General features: G+C 34.4%; 1 protein-coding gene across 5 annotated transcripts in view; it reads right to left on the bottom strand.

Moving 5' to 3' along the window:
- Positions 1-11,427, bottom strand: part of LOC105262426 (glutamate receptor ionotropic, kainate 2) — a 50,869-nt gene that overhangs the window by 13,053 nt on the left and 26,389 nt on the right. For 3 of the 5 annotated variants that reach the window (XM_059127045.1, XM_059127041.1, XM_059127042.1), the window contains exons 11-14: positions 10,246-10,447; positions 9,923-10,145; positions 1,750-1,865; positions 1,373-1,522 (exon numbers count right to left, since the gene is read on the bottom strand). In XM_059127045.1, coding sequence (XP_058983028.1) covers positions 1,373-1,522; positions 1,750-1,865; positions 9,923-10,145; positions 10,246-10,447 — 691 coding nt within the window. The remainder of the gene's footprint in view (positions 1-1,372; positions 1,523-1,749; positions 1,866-9,922; positions 10,146-10,245; positions 10,448-11,427) is intronic. The other 2 variants (XM_059127043.1, XM_059127044.1) reach the window with 1 other exon arrangement.

The raw sequence follows: 11,427 nt of genomic DNA, 5'->3' as shown, positions 1-11,427 counted from the left end.
GGAATGGTTACAATATGAGGTTCCTCGACTTATTTCCAGCGCACAATGGCCACCAAAATCTCCGGATACCAATCCGTTGCACTATTGTGCCTGGAGTATTTTGGAAATACCAAAGTGTCGACCACCTCAAGCCAGTGCTTCGCTGGGAATGGACCAACATACCGCAAAGCAACATTCGGGCAGCGTTTTTTTTTTTTTTCATTTTTTCATTTCATTTCATTATTCTAAACTTTGATGCCATTTCCGACATTTTTGCTTTCAGTGAATAAAATTTAAAAAAAAAAATGTAAAAATTATGACGTTTGACTTTGTTGAAGTTTTTTATCTCACCCTGCATAGATAATTTTTTTTTCAGGGGGTTAAGTACTCAGAAAGAACTCCTTGTGGAGAATTTCAGACAATTTCATTGAAAAATTTGGCTAAAATCTGCCCCCGTTATTTGGGGCTATACGATATCGTAGACCGATATAGCCCATCATCGAACATGACCTGCCTGCTGACAAAAAAACTGATCTGTGCAAAATTTCAGCTTCCTGTCTTAATTCGTTTTGATTTTAGCGTGATTATAACTGAGAGACAGAGCTGAATTGTCTTAGCCTGACTATTTTGCAACAACTTAGAAGTTTATGCTGATGAAGAATACACATACTTTGTTAGGTCAAAAATTATTACTTCGATGGGTCACAAACGGAATGATTATATTAATATACCCTCCATATTATGTATGGTGGAGGGTATAAAATAGCATAAAAATCTTAAAAAAAATCTTTTTATGCTATTTTATATATATGATATATATATGATTCAAATTCCAAGAGGAGAAACTGCTATATACAAAAATGCAGACGTATACATAGTATTTTCTTTTCTTATAGCGAACTTTAAATTCAATGTTGTAGGCAATTCCATTATTGAGGTGTTACAAGAAAACATTGGCCCATATGTACAACTATGCATAATACATTTTGAATTGCTTTAATTAAATTTCAACAGAAGTATAGATCTAATATTAAAAAGAGTTTTTAAAAGCATTTACTTTAAATACCCAGGTCAATATTTCATTTTTTTGCGTGTAATTTTTTCACACTTACATAACCTGCCTTTTATCGTTCGTATAGGAATATTATATTTACAGATGAGGTGGTTGTGAAGGGATTTATTTTGTAAGAAAATATATATATATATATATATAAATTATTTAACATCAGGATAACCTTACAGGCAAATGGAGACATTCCTTTTTAACACCAGGTGCGGCAGTAATAAAATTCATGGTAAACAACAACAACAACAACTGGCCAAATTTTTTAATTGCCATCCCCAATGAAAATCATTTATGGGGACAAATAACTTTGCGTTTTAATGACAGTACCTTATTTTCATCACAACGCTGCTTAACACCAATTAACATTTCCAAAATGGACACGAATATGCCGAACACACAGCCCACAATTGTTACCAAGAAAACACCACCCAAATTGCTAAATTCCAAGGCCACAGCTCCACTTTCCGATGTTCCAGCCTTAGATTTAAAAATTTGGTTATTGTTTTTTTTTTTTTTTTTTTTTATTGAATGAAATAAAATAGAGTCCGTCGACATGGATTTAAATATTTCCGATGAACAAATTACATAGGAACTTGTCTGTTTCTATCATTATCCTTGCTTAATGTTTCGAAAGAGAAAAAGAAGAAGAAGAAAAAACACACACACAAAGACAGACAGACAGTGAAAAGCAATCCAAAACTTACCGCACAAGCACCGCCGCCCCGTTTCTCTTTCCACCATTTCGTTTTCATTTTAGCCAATACGCCTTGTTCCTGCAACTCCAGTACTGCTTGGCTAAGAATGTTACGATAGGGCCAATCTAGTGAATACAAAAAAAAAAAAAAAAAAAAAAGAGTATAGCTCGTTATAGCTGTTGTATCTAAAAAGGTTTAAAGGATTACATTTCATTTCAATGAAAAAGTGAATAAAAGTTTTTTGGAACATAGGAATTAGAATTTGCCAATAACTTTCGTAACGGATTGGTGATTTGATTACAGTGTGGTAGGAACTCAGATTGTATGAATCACGTTTTGCTCAACAAAGACATTTAACCTAGAAATTAAATTAATTCATTCTTTTTTATTGTGATGAGTATGGGTTAGTGCGCATCATATGAGTAGCCAGAAATGCCTGCCGAGACGAGATAAAAATTAGATTTTACGAATCAACTGTTCAGAGCTAAAACAGCAGAGATATGTATCGACGCTTTGAAAGCTTACATCGGAAATTAAACACACAGGGAACAAGTCATCTGTCCACATTTTTAGAAATTTTATGATTAAGATTACTCGTGCATTTTAGGTGTATAGTCGGCAATAGTGCAGATAACAATACGAGGAAAATTTTGGTCCGAAATTTTAATCCTCAAGCGAGTCAACAATGCACAGTGGTCGCTGCCATTGGCCAAAATTCAAAAAATGAAAATCAGATATTTATTGTCAAATGTGTACAAATGAACTCTTAAGGGGTTAAGCTTTTTAGAAAACATAATAATCTTGGCATCATTCTAACGGGCATCATTCTAACGGGACACTTCGAAAATAGCATCAAAAAAGAGAAAATGTAGTTAGTTGTTTTTTTCAGTGGGATCAGAGAAAAAGTGGAGTAAAAATAGAACTGTATTACAAAATTAAATACATTTTAAAATTACAAATCTTGGCATTATTATTGAAAAGCAAGGTATTAACTTATTTTTAGTGCAGTAATTTTTGTGTTTAGTATATGTGTATAACATAGAAGATGTGAGTGTTCTGAGTTGCCTTTAAGATTAATTTTGAAAATAAAATTGGATTTCAGTTAAAGTTTTAATTGTTTTCCCCCCTGAATCCTCCAATGTGATTTTTTTCACGCCATTAGTAATGGTCCTAAGATTCAAGAAGTGCTAATTTAACTTTCAGATTTTGTCAGATTTGTATGTTATGCCCAATATACTGAAGTGACTTCGCTCCAATTTTGTCAGTTCTATGGTGCTAGTGACATAGAATATGTTTTTGTTGTTTGGGATTGATAAGGATGTAATTGAGGGGTGTTCAATAATGTTGCAAGCATTGTCCTCTGGGTATAATATTTATGTCGAAAAATTTAAGGCCTTTGCACTGGAAACAGCTAAAGAGTTAACAAATTTATATCTATGGCACTATCATCCAAGTTTCGACTAAATCATGCCCGAAAAAATTCTGGTGTTTCAACAAACACAGATCTTATTAACCGCCTTCTTCTGAGCTCTGACCCTTTTATAATGGGACAGCGAACCTTAGCAAACAATAACCAGTAAAGAAAGTCTTAAAGTCGAGCGGGGCCGACTTCATGATACCCTACACCACCTTGCATATTTAGTAGAGCGTCACATAACAAATAAAGGTTTTAATGGGGAATTTGTGAGAATTAAATCATACCAACAATGATTATAGTAATAATTAAAAGTCCAAAGGAACTAATATATGGGAGGAATATACTCCTCTGAATCGAGTTCTATTAAATTTGTCGAGGCATTTGCGCCTTTTCAATTCGGGCTTGTATTATCCATTTGGTGCACAATTAACTTGAATTCGGATAGATATATATGAGAGCTCTATCTAAATTTGATTTGGGCTAATATAATGCTAGGAACACAATTGGAGCGAACGACGAATTTTTTCGCGGCGTATGTTCGTCGTTAAAAATAAAACACATATGTGTATATGGAAGTGCACACAATCACGGCACCGGCGAAAATTTCGTCGGTCGCCGCGAACTCAATTAGCTTTATTTCTATTTCATACGCCGGCGACCGGCGAACAAAACAGTACAAGGTGGCCATACTTGTACGAATTTTATATGTTTTAGTAAATAAAGTTACTTTTTACTTTAAAATTTGTTATGGTCACTCTACTATCTGTTACTCGTATAAAAAAAACATAATTAATTTGTTTATTTATTTGTGTACTTGCGCCTGAGTGAAGATGGATATCAGTGAATTTATAATAGAGAAGATGGACATAAGTGAAATTATAATAGAGAACGTAAAGAATTATGTGTTCTTGTATAATTCATTGTAGTCAACAAATGAGCAAAAAGTAAACAACTTCATCAGCTGTTTTATAATTTCGTCGGTATTGTGTTCCATACGACGAATTTTCGCGGCTCATTTTGTCGCCGCGTAGGGCGAAATTCGTCGTTCGCTCCAATTGTGTTCCTAGCATTACACGTTTGGTGCACAATAAAAACCAAATCGGACGAAGATATATATTTGAGCCATGTCCAAATATTAACAGATCTCGATAAAATTTAGAAAGGGTATTTCTGAGTTATATTTGATATATTTCCCCAAATATCGTTGTCACAGAGTGCATATTACGGCTGCGGAGGACAAAAATAACAAATCGGATGAACAATATATATGGGAGCTATAGCTATATCTGTACCGATTTCGATCAAATTTGGCATACTTATTTTCAGGTCCCATCTGGTCGTACGTATATTCCATACTATTTGGGCACAATATAAGGCAAATTGGATGAATATACATGGGAGCTATACCTAAATTTTGACCGGTTATATCCAATTTCAATAACTAATTATTTGTGAAAAATTTATCTTTGATTTAATTTTACATTAAATTGTTATTTTATTTTGTTTTCAAAAAATAATCAAATTTGGACTTGATTTGTATAAAAAATGCTTCTATTTTTGGAGGTACCTTACAAGGGACTCTACCTTATGGCGGGCTGTTCCAAATAATTTTCAGTAAGATTATTTTTTAGCTCCTTAGAACGTAAAATGTCAAATAACATTACAATCTGGTGTAGAAATGTGACAAGAATTGGGCAAATAACCCTTATTCGGGAGGTACGTTATATGGGGACCATGCCAAAACATGCATCGACCATATCCATTTTGTAACATTTTTTATATTTATCCCATCAATGTACCATAACCAAAGATTCATATTGATATCTGCACTGAAAGTACTTTTGGCCGCTGTTCCCATACGACCTCGACCACTGTGCAATGGGGGCTTTTTTGTCCTTTTTATACCCACCTGACCACGTATTATGTCTTTGTGCATTTGTTTGTAACAGGCAAAAGGAACCGAGATAGACCCATACTTCCTTTTGATGATCTGCATAAAATCACATTCTGATTTGTAAACTAAGTACAGGTCTCATTTATTGCCATATAAAATAAACTTTACCAAACGTTTGCAATCGTTTTGTTTCGTATTTTCTTGAATTACGAAATGAAACAAAACCGATATTAACATAGAGGGACTTTTTTTGTATTTTGTACTGTTTGCGTAGATGAGTGGAAACAAAAACAAAACTGAAATGTACGCTGCTGGATGACGCAACATAGGAAACGAAACAGTACAAAACTCATTGCAAACGTTTGCAAATGTTTCCCTGTATATTAACTCATTAAAAATAAAGTAAAAACCAATACTAATTTAAATGCATGCCTTTTTATTTATTTATTACTTCCATCATACAATGGAAACAGTCTAAACGTTTGGAAACGCTTCCCGGCGATTCGTTCGGAAATCGTATTGTTTGTGTACTTCTGGCAGTGAAATGTTTGTGGTATTGTTTTGTTTGAAGTAATTTTAAAGTTTGTCACTTCGTGTGAGCAGTACGTTATTCGTTTCGTTTGATTTCGTTCGCTGTCCAAATAAGGCCTGAAAATAAAAATGCCAAATTCGATCAAAATCGGTTCAGATATAGCTATAGCTCCCATATATATTGTTCATCCGATTTGTTATTTTTGTCCTGCGCAGCCGTAATATGCACTCTGTAACAACGGTTTTTGGGAAAATATATCAAGTAGAGGTCAGAAATACCTTTGCCAGATTTTATCGATATAGGTTTAGATTTGGATATAACTCCGATATTCGTCGGATTTGTCTTTTATTGTGCACCAATCGTGTAATATTAGCCCAAATCGGATGAAATTTGGCACTTACGACCAAATTGAGCCTAGAAACATGTTTGGCAAATTTGTTGGAGATCGGTTCAGATAAAGCTATAGCTCCCATATGTATTGTTCATCCGATTTGTTATCCACAGCTGTAATATGCACTTCGTAACAAAAATATTCGGGGAAATATATCAAATACAGCTCAGAAATAACTTTGCCAAACTGTATCGAGATCGATATATTTATACGATTTCATGTTAATTGTGCGCCAAATAATTAATATAAGCCCGAATTGAAAAGACACAAATGTCTCGGTAAATTTAGTAGAAATCGATTCAGAGGAGGATATTCCCCCCATATATTAGTTTATTTGGACTCTAAATTATAACAATAATCATAGTTGGTATGATTTTATTCTTATACATTCCCCTTAAAAACTTTTATTTGTTATGTGAAGCTCTACTAAATATGCGTGTGGTGTAGGGTATCATAAAGTCAGCCCCGCCCGATTTTAAGACTTTATTTACTTGTTTAATATGATTTAAAACTTCCTTAAAATGGGATCACAGGAAGTCAAAGTACTCAACAAAATTATTTTTCATAAAATTTTACTAAGGAGACATCAACAGTATATACCTTACCTAAACGCCAGGAATTCATAAATATTAAAAACAAATGTTAGGGTTAAAGCTATAATTGACGTCAAAGGCAAAAAATATTTTTCATGAAATCTTACTATTAGTCACCAAAGAAAAGAAATCTCAAAAAGGCAACAAAAATCTGGGTTCTTAAGCCAAATGTTATTCTTTGAATATTTTTTAATAAATAATCCTCCATTGTATTAGTTCAAAGTTCCTAGCAATGACGTCAATATGACTGTCGATTTCATATTTCCCCTTAACCGATTGATTTGAAAACAAAAAAAATTTATATTCCGGTCGCTATTCTAAGACCACACCACATGTGAATCTTTGACAATAATTGCAACCCTTGACATCGAAGAACCCTCGATTGAATGAAGCCTTATATGCTGTAATTAAAATTCACCTAACGAGGCACATAACCGTCATTTTAAAGTTTGTTTGGCGTTTTAGCACAACGATAGAATTAACCCTTTCGTTACCAGTAGCAGTGGCATCTGGCAAATTGTAAATAAAAAAAATTAATTGTTTTAAAAGTTTCATCCAGTGCACTTTTTGCAATTGACCACTTATTGATATTTACCCTTTTTTGGTGACAGTCATGATTATTATCTATATATGTAACTCACAGATCTATTCAGCGCCCAGACTAAAGAGCTGATGCCTTGGTTCGTAGGCGTGTTACAAGGTGGAGTTTTTGGAAATAGAATACTATATATTGGACAAACGGAATAAGCTAAGATTTAAATTGAAATTTAGAATGGGAGTCAATGATGGAGTGCAGGATAGATGTACCAAAGGGTTTTTGGAAATTTAAACTGAAAGATTACGAAAAGTTCCAAAATGATACTACTTTGTATATGTGGAAGCTGAAATTTGGAATTGGAGAGTGCCTGTTTGTGGTTGGGTTGTGATAAAGGGGTGATTTTGGAAATGGGTACTACAAATGCACGAAAATGACCATATTTAGTACAATTCGGTATTAGGTGAATGGATAGAGCTGAAATCTTAAATTTGATAGAGATGTCACTATTAGTGTCTGTGGTTAATATAGGAATGTGGTTTTGGAAATGTTTACTATAATTGATAGAAAAGTACTAAGGGGTACTAAATTCAGGATGGTGAGATGACGGTGAGATGAAAAATAAATGAACTAAATTATATTGAAGTCAGCTCACATTTGGATATATAGGATTGCCCATATTCGACGAACCTTTGGGCCCATTCCAATCGACGAGGCTTGTCCGCAGGCAACATTCTTTGCGTCAATTGAATTTTGTACGGTAACAAATGCAAATCAATGCGAATAATCCGTTGTAAAGTGGACCGAGCCATGCCCAACTGCTGAGAACGGCGTTTTTGGGATCTTCTTGGGGACCTCTAAACACTGGCTCGTACGGCAGCGATATTCTCGGCCGATCGCCTTGGTCGACTTTTATATGGCCTTTTCGGATTAGAAAGAGCCTTACCAGTCGAAAATTTTTCGTATAAACGCTTTATGGTGTTCTTAGAAGGCGCACTTCTCACATTTTTTAATGTTTTAAAAGCACGTTGAGTTTTCACAATTTACTTCTTCTGTTGAATGTAAATTTCAAGTATTTCAGAGCGCTCGCGTGGCGTGTATTCGTTCATGGTAAAAATCTGCTTGGACTGACGCTTCAAACACGGTATGTCATTAAGCGATGTGATATATATATATATATATATATATATATATATATATATATATATATATCGATCTAGCTATGTATGTCCATCCGTCCGTCTGTTCATGTTAAATAGAGGTAAAATGTCTACTAAACCGCAATTTTTTTAATCCAGGCCATATCACAAATACATTAAAAGGTAATTCTATCCATAAAACTGATGCTAATAGCCAAGAAATCGAATATATAGCAAAATAGGTACAATATATATATTAAAGAAATATATCCTATTAATTCTGCTTATAAGTTAAGAATCGGTGGGCCGATTTAAACAATTTCTATCAATTCGGAATGGTCCCTTGCAAGATAAGGATAAAATCTAAGCAAATCGCTTAATAAAAACAAATTTGAATATCTTTTGTACCATTTTTTTTCTATTTTTGTCATATTTTTTTATCGCATGCGATTTTTCAATTTGACTTACAATTTTGAACTGCAACTTTTCTAAATTTTTACACCCCGCAATATTACGTTTTGAGGGTTTATATACATGTCGCAATTATCGTACGACTAAAAAATGTAAATTTTTCGAATTTTGTGGTCGATTTATAGACCACAATTGAAAACCAATCGACACGGAATTTCGCATCAGAGGAGAGTTAAGGACAGGGAAGTAGTTTAGTGTGTTGGACCCTTCGGTTAAATTTAGCTGTAAATTGGACCACAATTTTCGTGTGAAATTATTTTGAATGCCAAACTCCCCGGTTTAAAAACCTAAGGGTAAAATTTTTGTAGGGCTCTTTGACACTATTTCAAAACCGAAATCTTCCAAAATGGATTTGGGCATAAGGGGACTGCGAACATATTTTAGTGTTATAGGATAGGACCCGTACGACTATAGCTTTTGCTTACTTGTTTTCTAATACTTTGCAGAGCCAATATTTTAAACCTTTTTTTTACACTTTGTCGCTTTGTACAATATTTTTTTATAATTTGAAGATAATTTTAAGTAAATGTTTAGAAGTTTTGTTTTCTTTTTATTGGTAATTCACATTTTCATTCTGCCCTCAGCAATTTTTGTATTGAAATTTACATTTTGATAGCGTTATTCAAAATGTTTATATTTGGCAGGAGGTGCAAAATGAAGTAGGCCAATAAATTCCATTATCGCTCCTGCCCTTAGTTTGAAGTAAATATTACCACGTACCAAGTTTGGACTAGGTGCCCGGACGTAACTCCCATTGCAATTATGGGGATTATGTCTGAGTTTTTTATTTTCATTTTTTTAGTCATAAACTCCATATAAACTCCCTTCCACAACGGGCATAATCCCCACGGGGATTATGACGGTTTGATGTGGGGATTATTTCCCAAAAATGTTTGAGCTTAATTCTCAGAAAGAAAATAAATGATATCCATTTTGTAGAACCTGATAAGACCCGGATTTTGTATCCGGTTCGAAAAACCAGGTATTGCCCCCCAAGAAAAAATTACTTCGCCGTAATCAAGTTGAAAATACCTGTAGTCTTAAGGCTGAGTGTATATTAAATGAATGTACCCAGAATTATAAGATATTATATAAAAATACTATTGCACTTCATTGCACAAAACTAAAACGCACCCAAAGGATTAAAATCCCAACACACACGAATAATAAACTACAACAAAAATTGTTACCCCTAAGCTGTTGTACTTACTTTTACGCATTGCAATGCCATATCCTTTTTCATCCAACAACGAACCGACCTGGGTTAAACTGCAACGCCGTTCGGTTATATATTCAATGGTCGTTGATTCCATCAGAAAGGCGTAATTCTCTTTCTCAACACGTTCAACACCTTCGGCATTTGTAGATGTCATATATTCCGGATGGCTTGTCATAAATTCATTCATTTTCTGGTACGTAGGATACTTGGCGTCCTTGAGAGTTATGAATAAAAGTAAAAACAAGAGAGAAAATAATGAATTTCAATTAAACCCATGCTGCGGGTGGCACTATTTGTGGCGGTTTGTTACAAACCTTAAAAAAAGTCGAAGTGCTGCCACCCAGTTTTGCTCCGTAATTAACACCACCTTTGTTCGCCGCTAAATCTTCAACATTTTCAATGGGGGTGCTGAGCGATTCAATCGTTAAGAAGGCGGCTAAATTGGCGGTATAGGATGACACCAATATAAGGGTGAAGAAAGACCAAAATGAAGCAACCGCTCGCGTCGAAAATCCTCTGAAAGAAATGGGTATTCAGATTATTTTGGTAATGTTAGAGGATAATGCTTATATCTTTGAAATTTCAAGAGGAATAGATTCTTTGAACATAAGAAACGCCTGATAAGTAAACCAGCAAGGAAAGTTCAAAAGTCTGGCGGGGCCGACTACATGATACTCTGCACCACTATAAGTATTTAGTAGCAAAAAGTAACAAAAAAGTTTATATTGGAAATTTGTGTGAAGTAGGTCATATCAACTTTGATTGGAATTATATTAAAAAATTTAAGAAGAGCAACAGATATACCGAACCGAGTTTCACCAAATGGAAAAATTCAGTTGAATATGAAAAATCCTATCCAATTTGGGTTGATATTACATATATGGTGAACAATAGCCGTAAAATCGGATGAAGATGTATATCGAAGGTATATAAAAATCTGAATCAATCACAATAAAATTTGGCAGAGGTATTTTCGAGCCGGTATCAAATTTCATTGTTGTGGAGTGTATATAACGCCAAATCGGATAAAACAGATACAGGGTGAGATGAAAAAACTTTCAAATTCAGACTGCTGTCATTTCTAAGCCACTCGTCCGACAGCTGTTAAAATTATTCCAGTGACAGCTCATTATATTGTTAACAAGCGTACAAAAGAATTTTGGTGAGAATTTTCCCGAAAAAAAGTTATTCGTGATGGAATTCAAGCGTGATAGTGTTATTTCTTTATATTTGGCTGTGGCTATCGTTAAAGCACTTCAGCATTTAAATGTGAATAAATCTTTTGTGTCTCGTACCATCGCTCGTTACCGCGATACTGATAGCGTAGCCCGACGTCAAGGAAGTGGACAGAAGAAAACAGCAACATCACCGAAAATGGTTCAAAAATAAAGAAGAGACTTGATAGAAACCCGCGTCGCCGTGGCTGAAAAATGACTCGTGAGCTGAACATATCGCAATATTCCATTCGGCAAATATTGAAAAAATGGGCTCGGGGT

The sequence above is a fragment of the Musca domestica genome, unplaced genomic scaffold (assembly GCF_030504385.1).
Source record: "Musca domestica strain aabys unplaced genomic scaffold, Musca_domestica.polishedcontigs.V.1.1 42, whole genome shotgun sequence".
Taxonomy (NCBI): domain Eukaryota; kingdom Metazoa; phylum Arthropoda; class Insecta; order Diptera; family Muscidae; genus Musca; species Musca domestica.
Note: the sequence above shows the minus strand (reverse complement) of the source record. Positions and strands in the feature narration are given on the sequence as shown.